The sequence below is a fragment of the Gobio gobio genome (assembly GCF_949357685.1).
Source record: "Gobio gobio genome assembly, chromosome: 15".
NCBI classification, from domain to species: domain Eukaryota; kingdom Metazoa; phylum Chordata; class Actinopteri; order Cypriniformes; family Gobionidae; genus Gobio; species Gobio gobio.
The window spans coordinates 35,576,779-35,592,911 of record NC_137108.1 but is presented as its reverse complement, the minus strand read 5'-3'; the positions used below and the strand labels follow the sequence as shown (position 1 = coordinate 35,592,911).

The window sequence follows — 16,133 nt, the reverse complement described above, 5'->3', positions numbered from 1 at the left end:
ACAAAGGAGCTTAATCATTCATAAAACTGGAGAGGCTAATAAAATATGCAGCACATGAATGCGGCGAACAGAAAAGTGCTCCGGTGCTGCCTAAACTTTTAAAAAGACACATCGTATCAACGACACAAAACTATTGTGTGTGCGAATACCGCTGGGACTGAAAGGATGAGGTCACATTGTATATTTGTTGTATAATGTACACATTGCATCTCTAGGGCGGATCCTGTCAGGACCGCATCCTCCACTTTCTGTCTTCTGCACCCCTTTATGCACTTGTCTTGTTCATTCTCTGCCTTTTTGCTACTTGACTAATAGGGACAGTGAGCGAGGAGACAAGCGAGTGAGCCACAGGAAGTAGCAATCACAAATGAGATTTCTATAACATCTCCATTGTTTTCCTAGCAATGAGATTAAATAGACATCAAATGGAGACTTCCTTCTTAGATGTTTCTCCTGAGAAAAAGACTGTAATCTTGCAGCTTTCTCCTCTGGGGTTTCAGAAGAGATATCAGAAATGTCTCAAACTGGACTCGGTCATTCCAAATTCTGCAATCAAGAGTTAGATGATTCATTACAAACTCAATCATTTCTTAATCATTTCTCATTAAATGTTTTTAAGATTTTTATTTTAAACACTACCGTTCAAAAATTTGGTATCAGTAAGATTTTTATTTTTTAGAAATTAATACTTTTATTTAACAAGTATGCATTACATTGATCAAAAGTGGCAATTTACAACGTTACAAAATAATTATATTTCAAATAAATGCTGTTTTTTGAACATTCTATTTATCAAAGAATCCTGAATAAAATTTAGCACAATATGAGCATATTAGGATCATTTTCAAAGGCTCATGTGACACTGAAGACAGGAGTAATGCTGAAAATTCAGATTTGCCGTCATAAATTACACAAATTACATTTTAAAATATATTAATAGAAAACCGTTATTTTCAATTCTGTAATTTGATAAAAATAAAGGCAACCTTATTGAACATAAGAGATTGACTTTCAAAACAATTTTACCACAAAAGCCTTACTGTCCCCAAACGTTGGTATTAGTTTATATAATTGTCTCATTTGTTTCTATTTTTATTTCTCAAACTTTTAAGAGAAACATCTTGAGAAAAAGTTTTTATACTTCTATGGCACATATATGAGAACTTTACATTTCCAGAGCCATAAAAAAGTATTAACATTTTTCTCTGGAATGGTATTAAATAATGTAAGACTCGAACTTCAGTTGCCCAGGGTGTGTGCGCTAACCCCTAAGCCACAGGTCTGACCTCTCTGTCCTCCTTTCCCTCATTATGTTTCACACAGCACTTTGAGGGAGCGTTAGAAGCCGCAATCAAGGGTGCTGTTGTGTGACAGATAGCTCGGCTAATAAGTCCAGGCTTGGTTTCTTCACCACCTAGCACCTCTAGCAGCCAGGCACTCAAGTGAACTGAACCATCAAAAGCAGAGGCTCCTGCCTCCAAGCTTACCATGGCTAACAAGCACAGCTGTTCACTGAACCCACCGTAAACCAGCAGAGGATATATTAGTCATGTACAAACAAATGGATAAATGAGAGTGTAAAGTAATCATCGCTGTTTTCACAATAGACTTCACCTCATTTGGACATTTAAATTTTTGAATTTAACAAGGTTGTGCACCATTCAGAACTGATTTGAGAATGTATTTTAAATTCCAGCTCAGATTAGATTAATAAAAAAATTAAAACTTGTGTGAAAGCTTGAAGGTTTTATAAGTCTAAGACAGACGTCATCTATAGAAATGTGTACTTAATTTGTATACTGTAAAAGTTAATATTTTTCTAGTAAAAACAACTACAAATCATTGAAACAACATATATTTACTTGAGAGCAACACTGCACAAGATATTAACTTTTTATTAATTATTATTATAATTATTATTAATACAAGCGCATATATGTTTCTCACTGAATATAGGCAGATTTTTTTGCACTTTAAGTATTTTAAGTATTTAAAGGGATAGTTCACCCCACAATGAAAATTCTGTCATCATTTAATCATCCTCAAGTTGTTCCAAACCTGTATGAATTTCTGTCTCCTGCTGAACACAAAATATATTTTTGAACTTGAGGGTGCGTTTACATTTTTTGGTGAACTATCCCTTTAAATATATTTTAATATATTATATAATATGCAAAAGTTTGTTTAAATTTAACCAAAATAATTCAATTTTCAAGATTTGTAGATCTTTTTTTTTTTTTTTTTTACTTAGTCAAAGAATTATTCAAACAAAAATATAATTTTTGCATTGTATACTGTTTCTTTATATTTATGCACTTAATTTTCCAGAATGCAATGAACAATTTAATTTCTCTAAATGGAAATTGTGTAAATTCTACTGACTGTAATTCCAATTCAAGTTCCTGTGGGGTTTGGCCTGTTCAATTCAAATTTACATTCATCATTTTAAAAGAGGCCGATTCTGATTCAGAAATTCGCACAACCCCGGTATACATTAAAGCTGTGATTCACCTTGACATTCAATAGAAAACATATGACCTCAGCGGCCACATTTAGCATGATGGAAAGTCTGGAGAAAGAGCACGCCGCATGTTTGAGTGTCATTACTAGCTCTGTGTTTAGCCTTGAGCCCGGGGATATGTTTGGACAAGTCTTTGAGTGTCTGCCGCACAAATTATCCTGATAAAAGCACATGGGGCAGGCAAATTAATTCAACCGAAACCCAACAAAAGCACTGTTTACATAAGCTAATCCCAGGCAGCGTGCTAGCCACCATGCCAACCCAGAGCAGCCTCTGCAGGCGAGGGGAAATCTTTATTGAATCATCACCCGGTCCCTGGGCACTTTTGAGACCCCAAAGTGTCTTTATCCAACTGGGGAAGTGAAGGAAGGAACGAGTCCTTTCAGATGGCATCTTTACGGTCTTCAGTGGTTTGAAATCGGGGGCCAAAACAAATGACCTTTCCCAGAGCGGTCTTTAATGTACCTTTTTGGGGCCTGATTTCAAGCCAGACCATGGAGAATTGGATACAGTTATGGTTGGTTAGAAATGCTGTAGCTGTATCCTATTAGAGGAGGCTCTTTTAACACTCAAAAGGTGTGTGCATAGTCCTCGCGTGTACTTTTCATGACATGGAGAAGGTTGGAGTGGGAGATGAGTGCGTGGGGGTGGGGTCCGTGGAATGAGAAGCACCCTCTCAAGGATTTATGACACCTTACTTCGCCTAGTCTGTCCTTGGTTGCTTTCAGGGGGAAATGCTTTCCAATGAGTCTCTAGATGAAAACGCACGGGAGGGGCGAAAGAGAAGATGACAGGCTTGTTTGAAAGGCACTACACTATGAAGGAGGAGCGGGCTGCCACCAACATCCCTCCTCTTTTTCTCAAAATCGGGTGGTTATCGTTTGTGACTGAAGCCAAGCTCCACAGGCTGTTCCTCTCTGCTATCGGTGTGAATTCATAGCACCCTAACCGCTAATTACAACTTGAAGCTCATTAACCAACGGTTTTATACACACACACGCGCATGCGCAACCGCTGACGACGCCATCATATGTCATCCATTCCAAAATCCCAATTCAAACACACCCCTTCTTCCTAAGAAAACACTACACTGATCTATATTTACAGCTAAACACTCAACCTCTAACTAAAATATTGTTCCTTGTTTATCTCTGAGATGCAAAGACACAAAGCCCAGCTGCGACAGTGCCAATCAGGAACTGGTTCGGACGCCAACGGTAAAACGTCAATGAGTCCCTGTGTTGCCAAAGCCTTTGGGTTGTTCCTCCTTGGCCATTTAGCCCTGAACACAGGCTTTGTCGAGCACTTACGCCAGTGGCCTAAAAGCAAGCTGTGTGTAAAAAAGAAAAGGAGAGAATACATCAGGCTCGGGTTGTTACAAAGTGGTCCTCTATTAAAAATGCAGCAGGGCCATTACCTCAGGACCGGTGCCTTTTCTCCTCTGGTTCTCTCAAGTCCATAGAAACCAACTAGCTAGCTCAGATCAACCCATTATCGCTTGGGATGAATCCTGGTAGTGCTTAAGGGTGACACTGACCAGATGCACAAGAAAAATACTTTTTATATAAAAGTATTGCACCTCGTAATGTACTTTATAAGTCTATTTCTATCCCACACGCACAAAAAATTACTTTTTGCAACTTGTTCAATTTGTTTAAATGGGTACTCCACCCAAAAATGTAAATGTCGTTCCAAACCTGTATTGCTTTTTTATTTTGTGGATCCCAAAATCTTTTGTTCATACAGTGAAAGTTGATGGGGACCAATGTTGTTACATTTTAATTGGTAAAAAATAGCTGAAATGTAATTTGATTACATTCAATTAAATTGAATTTGTAAAATGCATACGTTATTCTCAATTTATTTGTGTTGGAACTACATAAATCATCTTTGATGACATCAACTGAAACCGGAGGGTGGATTTCAAGTTCCCAGCATTATTAACCTTTATTTAACTAGACAAGTCACTTATGGACATGTTTTTTTTTTTCAACAACAGCCCTGCATGGTTTGCATGAGAATGTACCAGGAGAGTAAATGTTGAAATCAAGCGAAAATTAAGTTTTTTTGAATAAAGGAAAGACATGTTTGTGGTAAATGTACAGTTTGGTTTTGATTTTTAGAAGAGTATTTGTCATGTTGGAGTATGTGTGGTTATCGTTGCGGAGCTTAAGTTGTGGCAGCCACATGAAGGCTGTGGTGTGTGTTATGTCACTCAATGAGAAATAGTTGTGCTAACGCCAGCGCAGTCTCTTCTTGTTTTTTTGGACTGTATTAAATCATAAAATGCCTTATGTTTTCAGAAACATGCTAACTTTCGTTTCTCTGAAAAACAATGCAGCCAGTTATTATACTATAAAAATGTGCGTTACGTGTCGAAATGTCTGTTTTTGTTTTGGTCTGTGTGATTCCGCCCATTGCCAAGTTACCCAATAGTAATAGCCAGTTGGCGGAAAACACTGCGTATTGCAGCCATGGAAGCCAGCAAACGAGCTGGGTCAGAGATCGCAGATGCTACCCAACCTAAATTTCCTCACATCCATCTAAAAACTCTATGAACGGGAGCATATTAAAACACGGATAAATCAACTGTTGCTTCAATCAACAATACTCAATCTGGCAACCCGTGTGAGCATGGAGTCTGAGGAAGAGGGGGTGGGGAAACAACTCTCTCCAATATTTTGAATTTGGACTGCAGTACCCATTTCAAACACTAGCTGTCAATATTACATACAGCACCTTTAGGATTAATTAATCCTCAATCAATCAATCAATCATTGATTTTTTTTTTTTTCAGGTGAAATTAAATTAATGTGATTTCAATTCATTTTAATCATCAGTACAATTCGTTTTTTAGTTTAAGTTGAGATAAATCTACTAAGCTTTGGAAATTTGGAAGTTTATGTTGTGTACAACATTTTTTTTTTTTTTTTGCGTGTAGAAAAAAAACGATCAGATCTCTTTAATTTCTCACTTGTTATACTTGGAAAGCAAGGGGAATGCAAATAGAGACTTTGGTTAGGTATCATGCTTTTCAGAATCAAAATAATTTTTAAAGATCCTTATCCGGTAATTACAAATGACTAGAAAGGATGAAAAAAAAATGCTGGTCAAAAAGACTCGGAGCCATAAATTAAACATGAGAACTCCATTAAGTTTCAGGAGCTATGAAAGTGCAACCTTTGAGTAATAAGCTTTTTATCCCTAATGGTTTGGTGCATTAATATCATGAAAATGAAGTATGGTCTTTTGTTTGTATATTTACATGTCTCATAGGATCAGATTTTACAGCCAGAACTATTAGTTTTATCTATGCTATTGTACTAGTACTTTTACCGAGTGACAATGAAAGTTTCTTCTTGCACATTCTTAATTTGGTTTTGTGTGACTGGATGCGCATCAGAGTTATTACTTTCTGATGCAAGATGTGAAAATCTAGAACACATTTCACCTTCAGAGCGGGCCTGAAAATATTGAGGTACTGCTACAAACAGCTCTTCTGTGCGCTTTGTATTTTTTAGAAACACTCCACTATTTTTGAAAATAGGCTCCTTTTCCAACTCCCCTAGAGTAAAACAGTTGAGTTTTACAGTTTTCGAATCCATTCAGACGATCTCTAGGTCTGACGGAAGCACTTTTAGCTTAGCTTAGCATAGATCATTGAATTTGATTAGACCGTTAGCATCTCGCTCAAAAATTACAAAAAAGTTTAAATATTTTTCCTATTTAAAACTTGACTCTTCTGCAGTTACATCGTGTTCTAACTGTGCTGCCGTACCATGGCTGTAGCAGGCGCAATGATATTACACAGTGCCTGAAAAATAGGCTAACTTCCGTCAACATAATCAACGTGACAACCTGCTTGGGGGGGGGGGGGGGACTATTTTCAGGCGCTGCGTAATATCATTGCGCCTGCTGCACCCATGGTACGGCAGCAAAGTTCCTTGATTATTACGCAGGAATGAGAGTACAGTTCCTAGCCATATCGGCCTGGAAAATCGCAACTTTTCATTTTCCGTCGGTCTTCGTACACGATGTAACTACAGAAGCAACATGACATCATGACTTTGCGTAAACATACACGCCACTTTCTAAAGCCAAATGGCGTGTTATCTGTACTTATTTTGAGCTATCCGCGTGTATGTCTACGCCGTGTGATTCCACGTGTATGTGCACGCCGAAACGAACCATCATCTCTGCGTGTATGTCTACGCCGTGTGATTCCGCATGTATGTCTACGCCGTGTGATTCCGCGTGAATGTAAATGGATTTATAAACATACTAAGTGATGGGTAGGTTTAGGGGTAGGGGCAGTGTAGGGGGATAGAATGAAACGCTGTTGATAAACACGCTAAAAAGCGATAATGCGTCTTGATAGCACGCCAAAATGGCATAGCGAATCGGCATGTCATACATACGCCATTTCATGAGATCAGTCTGACACAGTGGCGGCTGGTGATAATTATTTCTGGGGGGTCGGTTTTCTTTTTTTTCGGGGGGGGGGCAGTATCAAGATGCATGTTGACTAATTTTATCTTTTTACACATTCATTTCCCACATGTAATTGAATGAGGAAAGGAAAAACAAAAGAATAAAAAAGCATGTTGATTACTTGAACATACATTTTGCTCTCCTTTCTTTCTGGCCAGCAAATTTCTCAATGACTCTTTAATTAAAGTCAGTCAACTCAGTAGTGTCATGACGTTTGCATTGTTCAGATATTTGAGGTCTCTTACCCCCGTTGTTGTCCACAAAATTTCAGTACCGACACTTAGAAATAAAAAACAGGGAAAGCAATAAAGGGCATTGCTAACAACACATCCAGCCAGCCACCTACGTTTCTCGTGTGAAGCTCCGAGTGCAGCTGCGTCCTCTGTCACTGGCCTGCTGCTGGATTTGTAAATCGCGTTGGTCCGGTTCGGGATCCTTTATCATTTGTTTTCTTCCAGCGAACGCCTTGTGAAAGAATTTGGTTTAACTGCAGCCATCTCTACGAAACAGATCATCCTAATAAGGTTTTGGCGGAGTCGGAGTGACTGTGTCGCCCGCGCACTTTCGCTTTAGTGGCCAAGAGAGTAAAGTTGAATGACAGGTGACGAGAACCAATCAGATTGGATAAAATAACACGCATCCAATTCTGATTCGCCAGGGATGCAACGACCTGCGTCCGGAGGAGGATCTTTAAGAACCAATTGGAGACCAGATTCAGGTCACATGCTGCCCGTATATTTTTAGACTCAGATAGACATCCATTTGTCCGGCGTCCCTCGCGCATGAAACCGCATGAAACATATTGAAGACCATATAAAATAGTTAACCCATCAAAGCCAGTTTTTATTAAATGCTGAGGCTCTTACTAACAGCCAGCACATCGTATGAGTAAACTATTTTATTTTTATTTCACTTTTATATCATTTTTGTATACATGTATATTTCTGGAATTTTGATGGGGGCGGCACCCCAGCGCCCTCTATTGACCAGCCGCTACTGGTCTGACAGAAGAGTCAAGTTTTAAATAGAAAAAATACTTCAATGATATATGCAAAGCTATGCTAAAAGTGCTACCACCAGACCCAGAGAACGGCTGAATGGATTCGAAAACGGTAAAACTCAACTGTTTAACTTTCAAAAATAGTGGAGTGTTCCTTTAATGTTCTCAACTAATTCAGAGTGTTTCACCCCTGAAATGAGGACAATCTTGGGCATAACATTTTATCCACCTATATGGGTATGTTTGCCAAGTATGTTCCTCTTTTCAGAGTGAACCCCACCCCTCTGAACAGATGGCTGGAGAGAATGCCCAGGACGCAGTAGGAGAGGGAGAGAGAGGAAAAGGGAGGAAAAAGGAAAGACAGGGAGGAAATGAGAAGGACATTGATGGACTAAAAATATGAACATTTGTTGTATTTTAAAGCATCTCTTTTGTGAATATTAGTTTAACATGCATGCTTTCCAACTAAATGAGGTCACAAGACACTCTACTGATGTTCATAGACAATAAATAGAAACATCAGAGTGAAATAACATTCACAACCATCGCAAAGTATGGATGGATGGATGGATGGATGATGGATGGATGGATGGATGGATGGATGGATGGATGGATGGATAGATAGATAGATAGATAGAGGTCAATAAATTGTTACATTTTAGGAAGTTATATTAATTCATTTGATTAGACATTCTTTTTGATTATTACAATTTATTTATTTAAACAAAAATAAAAACAGAACACTGAATTTGGGGGGAAATAAAACTGAATAAAATGGATTTCATAGGCCCTATCTGTGGTTTAGACGTGCATTCAGATGCTAAGAGAAAAATGACATGCAGACAAGCATAATTTAGCACTCTCGCAGATCTGAAATCCCCAACTCGACGGTTACAGGCAGACACTTACAGCAAACATTTTACAGTGCAGGCTTTCCCGACGGAAGTGTTTACATGTATAATTCACACGCGCATATAAAACCTGCGCTCTTGTAAGTTCATGTTTCTGTGTATGTCGTTATGGCTTGCTTCCAACAAGAAAAACTTGCATACCAAAAAAATACTTTAGAGCACAAACCACCCAAATATCTTTTTATTTCGTTTTTGTTTATTTTCTGAATTTTTAGAAACAGTATTATAGCCTAACATCACTATTGTATGCTATTACAAGTAATATTATTATACTCTTGGAGGGAGAACGCTGGACAGGACAAGTGATAAGGAGTCAGGATTTGTCTTCCAACAATATCTGATGGAACGAATAACCACATTTAAAAAATAAAAGATAACAACCAGACAATTATTCAGAATGTTAAGCATATTTTATGTTTAAATTACTCAATTTGTTGCAGTGAGTCATTTGCGTGTGAAACAGCTAAGTGTGCTTGTGGATTTTAATCTATCCTTTCACCTGTTTAATGACAGTGTTGGTAATGAATACGGAAAATCAAATTGTCGTTGATACCTGAAAATTGCTTGTCCATTAACGAGTTTAATTATTCAGATGAAGGTTGTTTGGAGGAGGGGAGATGAGAGCGTTTTCACCATTGTGGTAAAAAATAGGTGCCGCTAGAGGAAAATGAAGCATCAGTCTGGTAATTATCCACAAGCGGAGTAAATATCACAACGTAATAATCCTAAATGACATTGAGAGCAGCGGAAATATAATGAGCCACATATATGCATCGTTCCCATAATGCAGCAGGAACATTGCTGGCAAGCCGCATGTCACCTCACTGCAGGGCAGTTAGTGTGCACTCCCACTGAGAGGAGAGGTTTAAACGGCCGACTGGATGTTATTTCTGCTGTACATAAAGCTGACCCCACAGAGTGTAACCGAACACCACACACACACACACACACTCGCTCGCATATGCAATCTCATGGCTCTGGATTTGAGTGCTCGCTCTGGCTCTTTTGCTCTTACCCTTCTTTTGAAACATCAATGCACACACACACACACACACCATAAAGCTCTGACTCCTAGCTGCTGATTGAATGGAAGACGGGCCCCACTGGCCTCTGTTGACACAATACCAGGGGGGAATTACCTCCCTTAAATTCTATTTTATATCCCACTGGTGTATGGCTTCTGTCAAGGATACCTCAGCCCACACACTACTCACGTTTTACACCCACCCATGTTCTGCAAAAAAACTGAGAGGGAAAAGGATGGTGTGATATCGGTGCATTAGGCGAATACAGTTACATTGTGAGATTTGTGAATCCATTGATTTGGGTTCTATGCCATTCTTGAATTTGCATTGAAGGATGACTAATTTCCATTCACATATGACAGAAAGGAAGTGGAATTAAAAATGAATAAAATTCACATAACTCATTTTAAACCAGTTAAGAAAAACTTAACATATTGGCTTGACAAAGCCTTGCATGAAAGCTTTGAGGAGGGTTTAAAAAGCATTGGAGTTTAAAGGTGAACAGGCCTATGGTCTGAAATTTCCGTATGCGTTTTTTCGTATTGGTCATCCGGTGGCTTTGAATTGTCAAAACCCCTCTCAAAATACTTGGTACGGATGCGGAAAACGCAGAAAATCGAACCCGATTCATTTATGACGGACGAAAGTTTTGGAGGCAGTGTGTAAGTGACACAATGTGAGGTCGTATTTATTTTTCAACGCACAAAATTTTTTGAAGAGAATTTCGACCTTTACAGATAGATAGATTCACTGTTACTTTGTGTAACAACATCTTTCCCCAAGGCATAATATTGTTTGCACCAAATTTCCTGTTCAGTGAGATCTATGACCCACATTATAAAACAGTGGATGAATTTTGAGCCATATTTAATTTTCTTTTGAACCTACTTTAATGAAAGCCAGTCATTTACATGTAATTGATACCAGGGTCTTTATATAATTTAACTGAATTACTGATTCTCGACATTAACAGCTTACTGTAGCATCATAATTTCCCCCTGCTTAACATTTGCCTCTCATTGAGCACAGTGCGTTACTGGGGCAGAGAGGGAGAGAGAGCGAGGGCAGTGATTGTGTGTCAGTTGCCCCTCTTCCCCCCCATGATTGATTTCCCCCAGAGGAATGCCTCCACTCAGAGAGCACGCTAGAATCAAGATTAATAACAGGCCATTTACATCCCCAATCACGCACACACACGCAATCGCACTCACACTGACCCGTGCTCACATGAGGTCTCCATCCTTCACAGGCGAGACCGAATATCTGAAATCTGAAACTCTCTCCCAGTGCCAAAAAACCTCCTCCATCTCCTTTAATATTCTACAGATCAATAATTATTCCCAGACTGGCCCATTTGACCATTACCCATGATGCTTCAGTGTTGCCATAGTGCTCTACTTTGGTTAGGATCACCAACATACTTTGCACAATTCTAAACCTTTTGAATATGCATGTGTTCTCTTTGACAGGCTCTATTTAGCAAGGTGAGTTATTGTTGTGAGGACTTCTGGTTGCGACAAGAGAGAAGGACAAAGACATGATGCTCTGGACAAGCCCCCACATCCCTTGGAGACACTCTTGAGAAACTCATTAGACAGCGGAAGTGGGTAAGATCCAATTTGACGTGACCTTGAAGGCAGCTACAAGGAGTGGGGAGTGTGTGTGTGTGTGTGTGTGTGTGTATTGATGGGTAATACAGTGCCTGTTGCTAGTGTCATATATAGACTAATGATGAAGGGCGTCAATCAAGTTGTTTCTGCAAGCTCCTCTGAAATTTTGATGGTTGAGATTGACCAAGCTCTTACTACATTTTTTGGAGTGTAACACACGGGTAGAAGGAGGGAAAGAGAGAGGTCATAAACACTTGCTGATAGAGAGCGACTTGGCCACTGCTGTTTATCATGTGTCTTTTGGGAACGCTTGCATATTTGGCCAACGTTGAGCAAGCAACTCCTCCGAAAGACTTTCCATAAATTTTCTTCCCTCACATTCGTCTTTTGCACTTGGTAATTTACCCACCCCAAGTTAATTAGGAACGTGCATCTTCACGCCCTTTGTTCTAACAGCCTTTTTTTTTTTAAAACTCTGATCCAATCATAGCTCTCTCTCCACTTTCATTTACTCAAACATGTAACGCAAGTGCCGGCCTCTTATGGGGCGCGGCGCATAAAAACATTCATGAATCACAGAGGGAGGCCAAGATCACCAGTGCCCCCGATAGCATCTCGGCACTATCGATCAGCCTGTGGTAATCAATTCTCCACGTCCGGGTGGTGTAGGGGCTTAGAGAGATGGATGCAATTATTCAAGTCCCTCCACCACAGGCTACACAGCTGAGAGGACAGAATCTCTGGATCGTGAGTTTGTGTGCGAGAGTGTGTGCATGCATTCTTGATAAATGGGCACTCTTGCATCTCTAGAGAGCGGCCCATGTCAAGTATCGGTCATGTGGTTTGCGTGTCAGAAATCTGTCAGAATGATGCGGTGGCAAAAAAAATCAGAACATCACAAAACCAGATAACCAAGGTGCCTTACCTTAGTCTGAAGGTAGTGAGGGTAATAGTAAGTGTACTGGGGGTACATTGGTTGCTGTTCCAAACGTTTGCCCATGTAGCTGGAATCCTTCTGGCTGTGGCTGGAGACAGAGACTCGCGTGTGGGATCCAACAACTCAAAGAGCCTCCGCTTGTGGTTCCGCAGCTAGAGGCTAGATCCGTGTGAGGAACGGAGCCAGAGGAAGGATGGAGAGAGAGAATGAGATGATACAGACGCGAGCGAGCGTGTGTGCGCCGTGCTTCTCCTCTTCACGCGTCTTCGGGAGCAGGGGAGGAGGAGGTGATGGAAGGACAGCGGAGGTACGAGGATGGGATAGCAGCGGAGGTGTGCGCGAAGAAAGAGAGCAGCGGCACAGGAGAGAGGAGAAAAGGAAGGAAGGAGGTGAGGGAAGAGGAGGGGGCACTGTGGCGATCACTTCTCTGGAAAACCGGCTTCTAGTTTCCTGCTCATGCCTTGACTGCCCTCTTTCTATCTATCTATCTTGCTCCTTCTTTCTCTCTCACTCTCTCTCTCTCTCTCTGACAGTCGGTGCAGCGTCGGTTCCCAGAGGAGCTTGTCAGATATCCCAGTCGCACACTTTGTTCCCGTCTGGTGGATGCACAAAGCGGCAATGTAGACAGTCGTTGGATTTGGATCTCTGCGCGCACAGCTGACGGGACTCAAACCCTCCGCAGGAAGGACCAGACGTGAGCCTTGAGGTTACGAGGCACACAGGAAACGGCACAAACTCCAGGCAGACTGCAGTATCCAAAAACTCCAAGTGCAGCACCACTGTTTTTCCTCTGTGATGTTCTTTTCTTTATTACCAGCCTCCCTCGTATGCCTGCTTTGTTGCGCACGAGAGTGTGTGTGCGAGAGTGAATGTGAGTGTGTGTGGCTGTGTGAGAGTGTGTGAGTGTGTGTGCGCGCTGCCGGCTGCTCCACACTGTGGAGAAGATTGAAGGGATCAGCTCGGGCACTGCCGTGTTCCTCCTCCTCCACAGCCTGGTGGGTTGGGCTAAGGGCTGGCTGCTCCACTCCCAGCCAGGGGAGTGTCTTAAGCAGCCTATCTCTGTTTGTCCTCATGGGAGAACTGCCTCCCACTGCACGGCTTCACTAGTGCAGAAGGGGAAGACTTACTCTTACTCCCACACTCTGGGGGAGGAGACTGAGGACGACACGGCAAGGAGCCGAGGCCCCCTACTGGTCAACCACAGACTGTACCTTATCTGATCTTCTTTTTCCCCAAGCTTTTTTTTCCTCTTTTGTATTTTAGTGTATTTTTAACTTCAGTTTCTCAATAAATAAAACATGAATGACTGTAAGATGTTTCTTTGCTCTTGTCTGACACATGCTGGTAGTTTTGCATTGGCTGATACACTGAGATACTGACACACTGACATTAATAATAGTAAATAAGTGCAGTGCAGAAATGGCAATGAATTGTGTTCTTTTCTATAAGCCAAAAGCACTGGATCCAGGAAGTGAAGTGCTGTGCTGGGAAAGAGTGCAGTTTCATAGCAGATGCTTTTTTTCCACAACCTCCGCAATAATATTTGTTACAGCGGCCAATTATTTGCAGCAGAAGAATTGGATTGTAAAGAAAAAAATGTCCCTAAACATTACTATACCCTCTTTCTTTGTTTGAGTTTGCACTTTGATCATTGTTTTGACATTGTGATATTTTTTTTCCCAGCATTCACAGTGCTTTTTAATAGAAGTTCACATGCAAATATGGCTGTTCATAAGAGACAGTTTCAGGGCGTGACAAATTTGCACTAAAAGAAAAAGCAGGCTTTAAGTGTTTGCAGACTGACGGCAGTAATTATGAGAGCTATAGGATTTTTTTTTTTTTACCCAAAGACTGCAGTAAAGTGAATGGAATGTGAGGCGTAATAAACAAAAAGCGATTGGGAAAAACAATACATTTTCATTAGGACAGACTCTCATAGAAGTCTGCAGTGCGGGAGAGAGAGAGAGAGAGGGAGAGAGAGGTGTATGAGGCTAGCTCTCTCATCACTACGATTGGAATGCTGAGGCACAGAAAGGAGAGAGGGAGGGAGGGAGGAAGAGAGAGAGATGAGAAGCCGGTTCAAATAATCCACAACACACCAAGGCATGGCCACTAAAAGTCAAAGCAGTTAACAGCAATAGGAACACAAATGGAGCTGCTTTTCTAGAGGCAGAAATGTGATGCACACACTGTTGAGATCAGATTGAAAGGTCAGAAAAATAGAACAAGCTGTTTTTTGCAGCTTATTTTCTGTGGTCATTTTGGTCTGGGGAGGTTTGAGTTCTGAAAGTTACAGTATGCTTTCATAGTACAACAAACTCTTTTATCTCAAAGGATCAAGGAAAATTGGATTCCTTGTGATAAATGCATTGCTTGATACAATATGACAGAATACTTCTTTGAAATGTCTTATTTCTTTGAAAATATATTGTATATACACCGATCAGGCATAACATTATGACAGGTGAAGGGAATAACACTGATTATCTCTTCATCAAGGCACCTGTTAGTGGGTGGGATATATTAGACTGCAAGTGAACATTTTGTCCTCAAAGTTGATGTGTTAGAAGAAGGAAAAATGGGCAAGCGTAAGGATTTGAGCGAGTTTGACAAGGGCCAAATTGTGTTGGTCAGAGCATCTCCAAAACTGCAGCTCTTGTGGGGTGTTCCCGGTCTGCAGTGGTCAGTATCTATCAAAAGTGGTCCAAGGAAGGAACAGTGGTGAACCGACGACGGGGTCATGGGCGGCCAAGGCTCATTGATGCACGTGTGGAGCGAAGGCTGACCCGTGTGGTCCGATCAAACAGATGAGCTACTGTAGCTCAAATTGCTCTAGAAGTTAATGCTGGTTCTGATAGAAAGGTGTCAGAAAAATTGCGCCCTCGCTCTAATTTGTCCTGTTTAGTAAATATGGCCCTGAGTGTCATAGAATCAAAAATGTAAATAGCAAGTTCTGTTTTTGTGATCCACGCTACTTACATATTGCTCCACATAGTTATATACGTTGTCTGAAGGGTGGTCAGTTGTAGATTAATAGCATTTTTATTTCCTTAATTTACCTTATGTTTTGGGGCTTTTCTGGAGTGATTGTGCAGGGTTAGCGTGAGTACACGCTCACAGAATGAGGCCGGTGCCATGACGCCGTAATTGTTCTTGCTACGGTCTTCAAAGAACTCTGCAAATGGAGCTGGACACGCTCCCTGCAACTCAGGGGTACCATTCTCAAAAAGCCAAGGAAGAAAAAATGCTCTCATCTGGACTGCTGCACAGCTGGGAAAATAAGACTCGGCTGCTCTCATTTGTGGGCCGATAGAAAAAACATGGGATAATTGTGTCCCTTGGATGGAAGGAGGGATGTAATGCTGTAGTGCCATTAGAACGCCTGTTTAATGGGTAAAAGGAGAAACAGGCCTCTACTGTTTGCTTAAAGTGTTAAGTTTTGGTTTAGTATTCAGTATTGAACACCAAAGATGGTGACATGGAGAAGATCACTATATTAAGAACATATTATTGTAGACATTCTTTTCCAGTAGATGGAAATGCTTAAATCTACCACTAATGTGCTATTCCATCACACAAGTCTCTAGCTAACACATGTAATATTGAAGTGTAATGGTTATGCGGTGTGATAGTTTAGA

At 40.7% G+C, this 16,133-nt stretch overlaps 1 protein-coding gene across 1 annotated transcript in view; it reads right to left on the bottom strand.

Annotated features, from left to right (window-relative positions):
• Positions 1-13,437, bottom strand: part of rbms3 (RNA binding motif, single stranded interacting protein) — a 173,011-nt gene extending 159,574 nt beyond the window's left edge. The window contains exon 1 of the mRNA XM_079837720.1: positions 12,484-13,437. Within this exon, the coding sequence (XP_079693846.1) occupies positions 12,484-12,558 (75 nt within the window). The 5' untranslated portion in view covers positions 12,559-13,437. The remainder of the gene's footprint in view (positions 1-12,483) is intronic.
• Between the last annotated feature and the right edge of the window lie 2,696 nt (positions 13,438-16,133).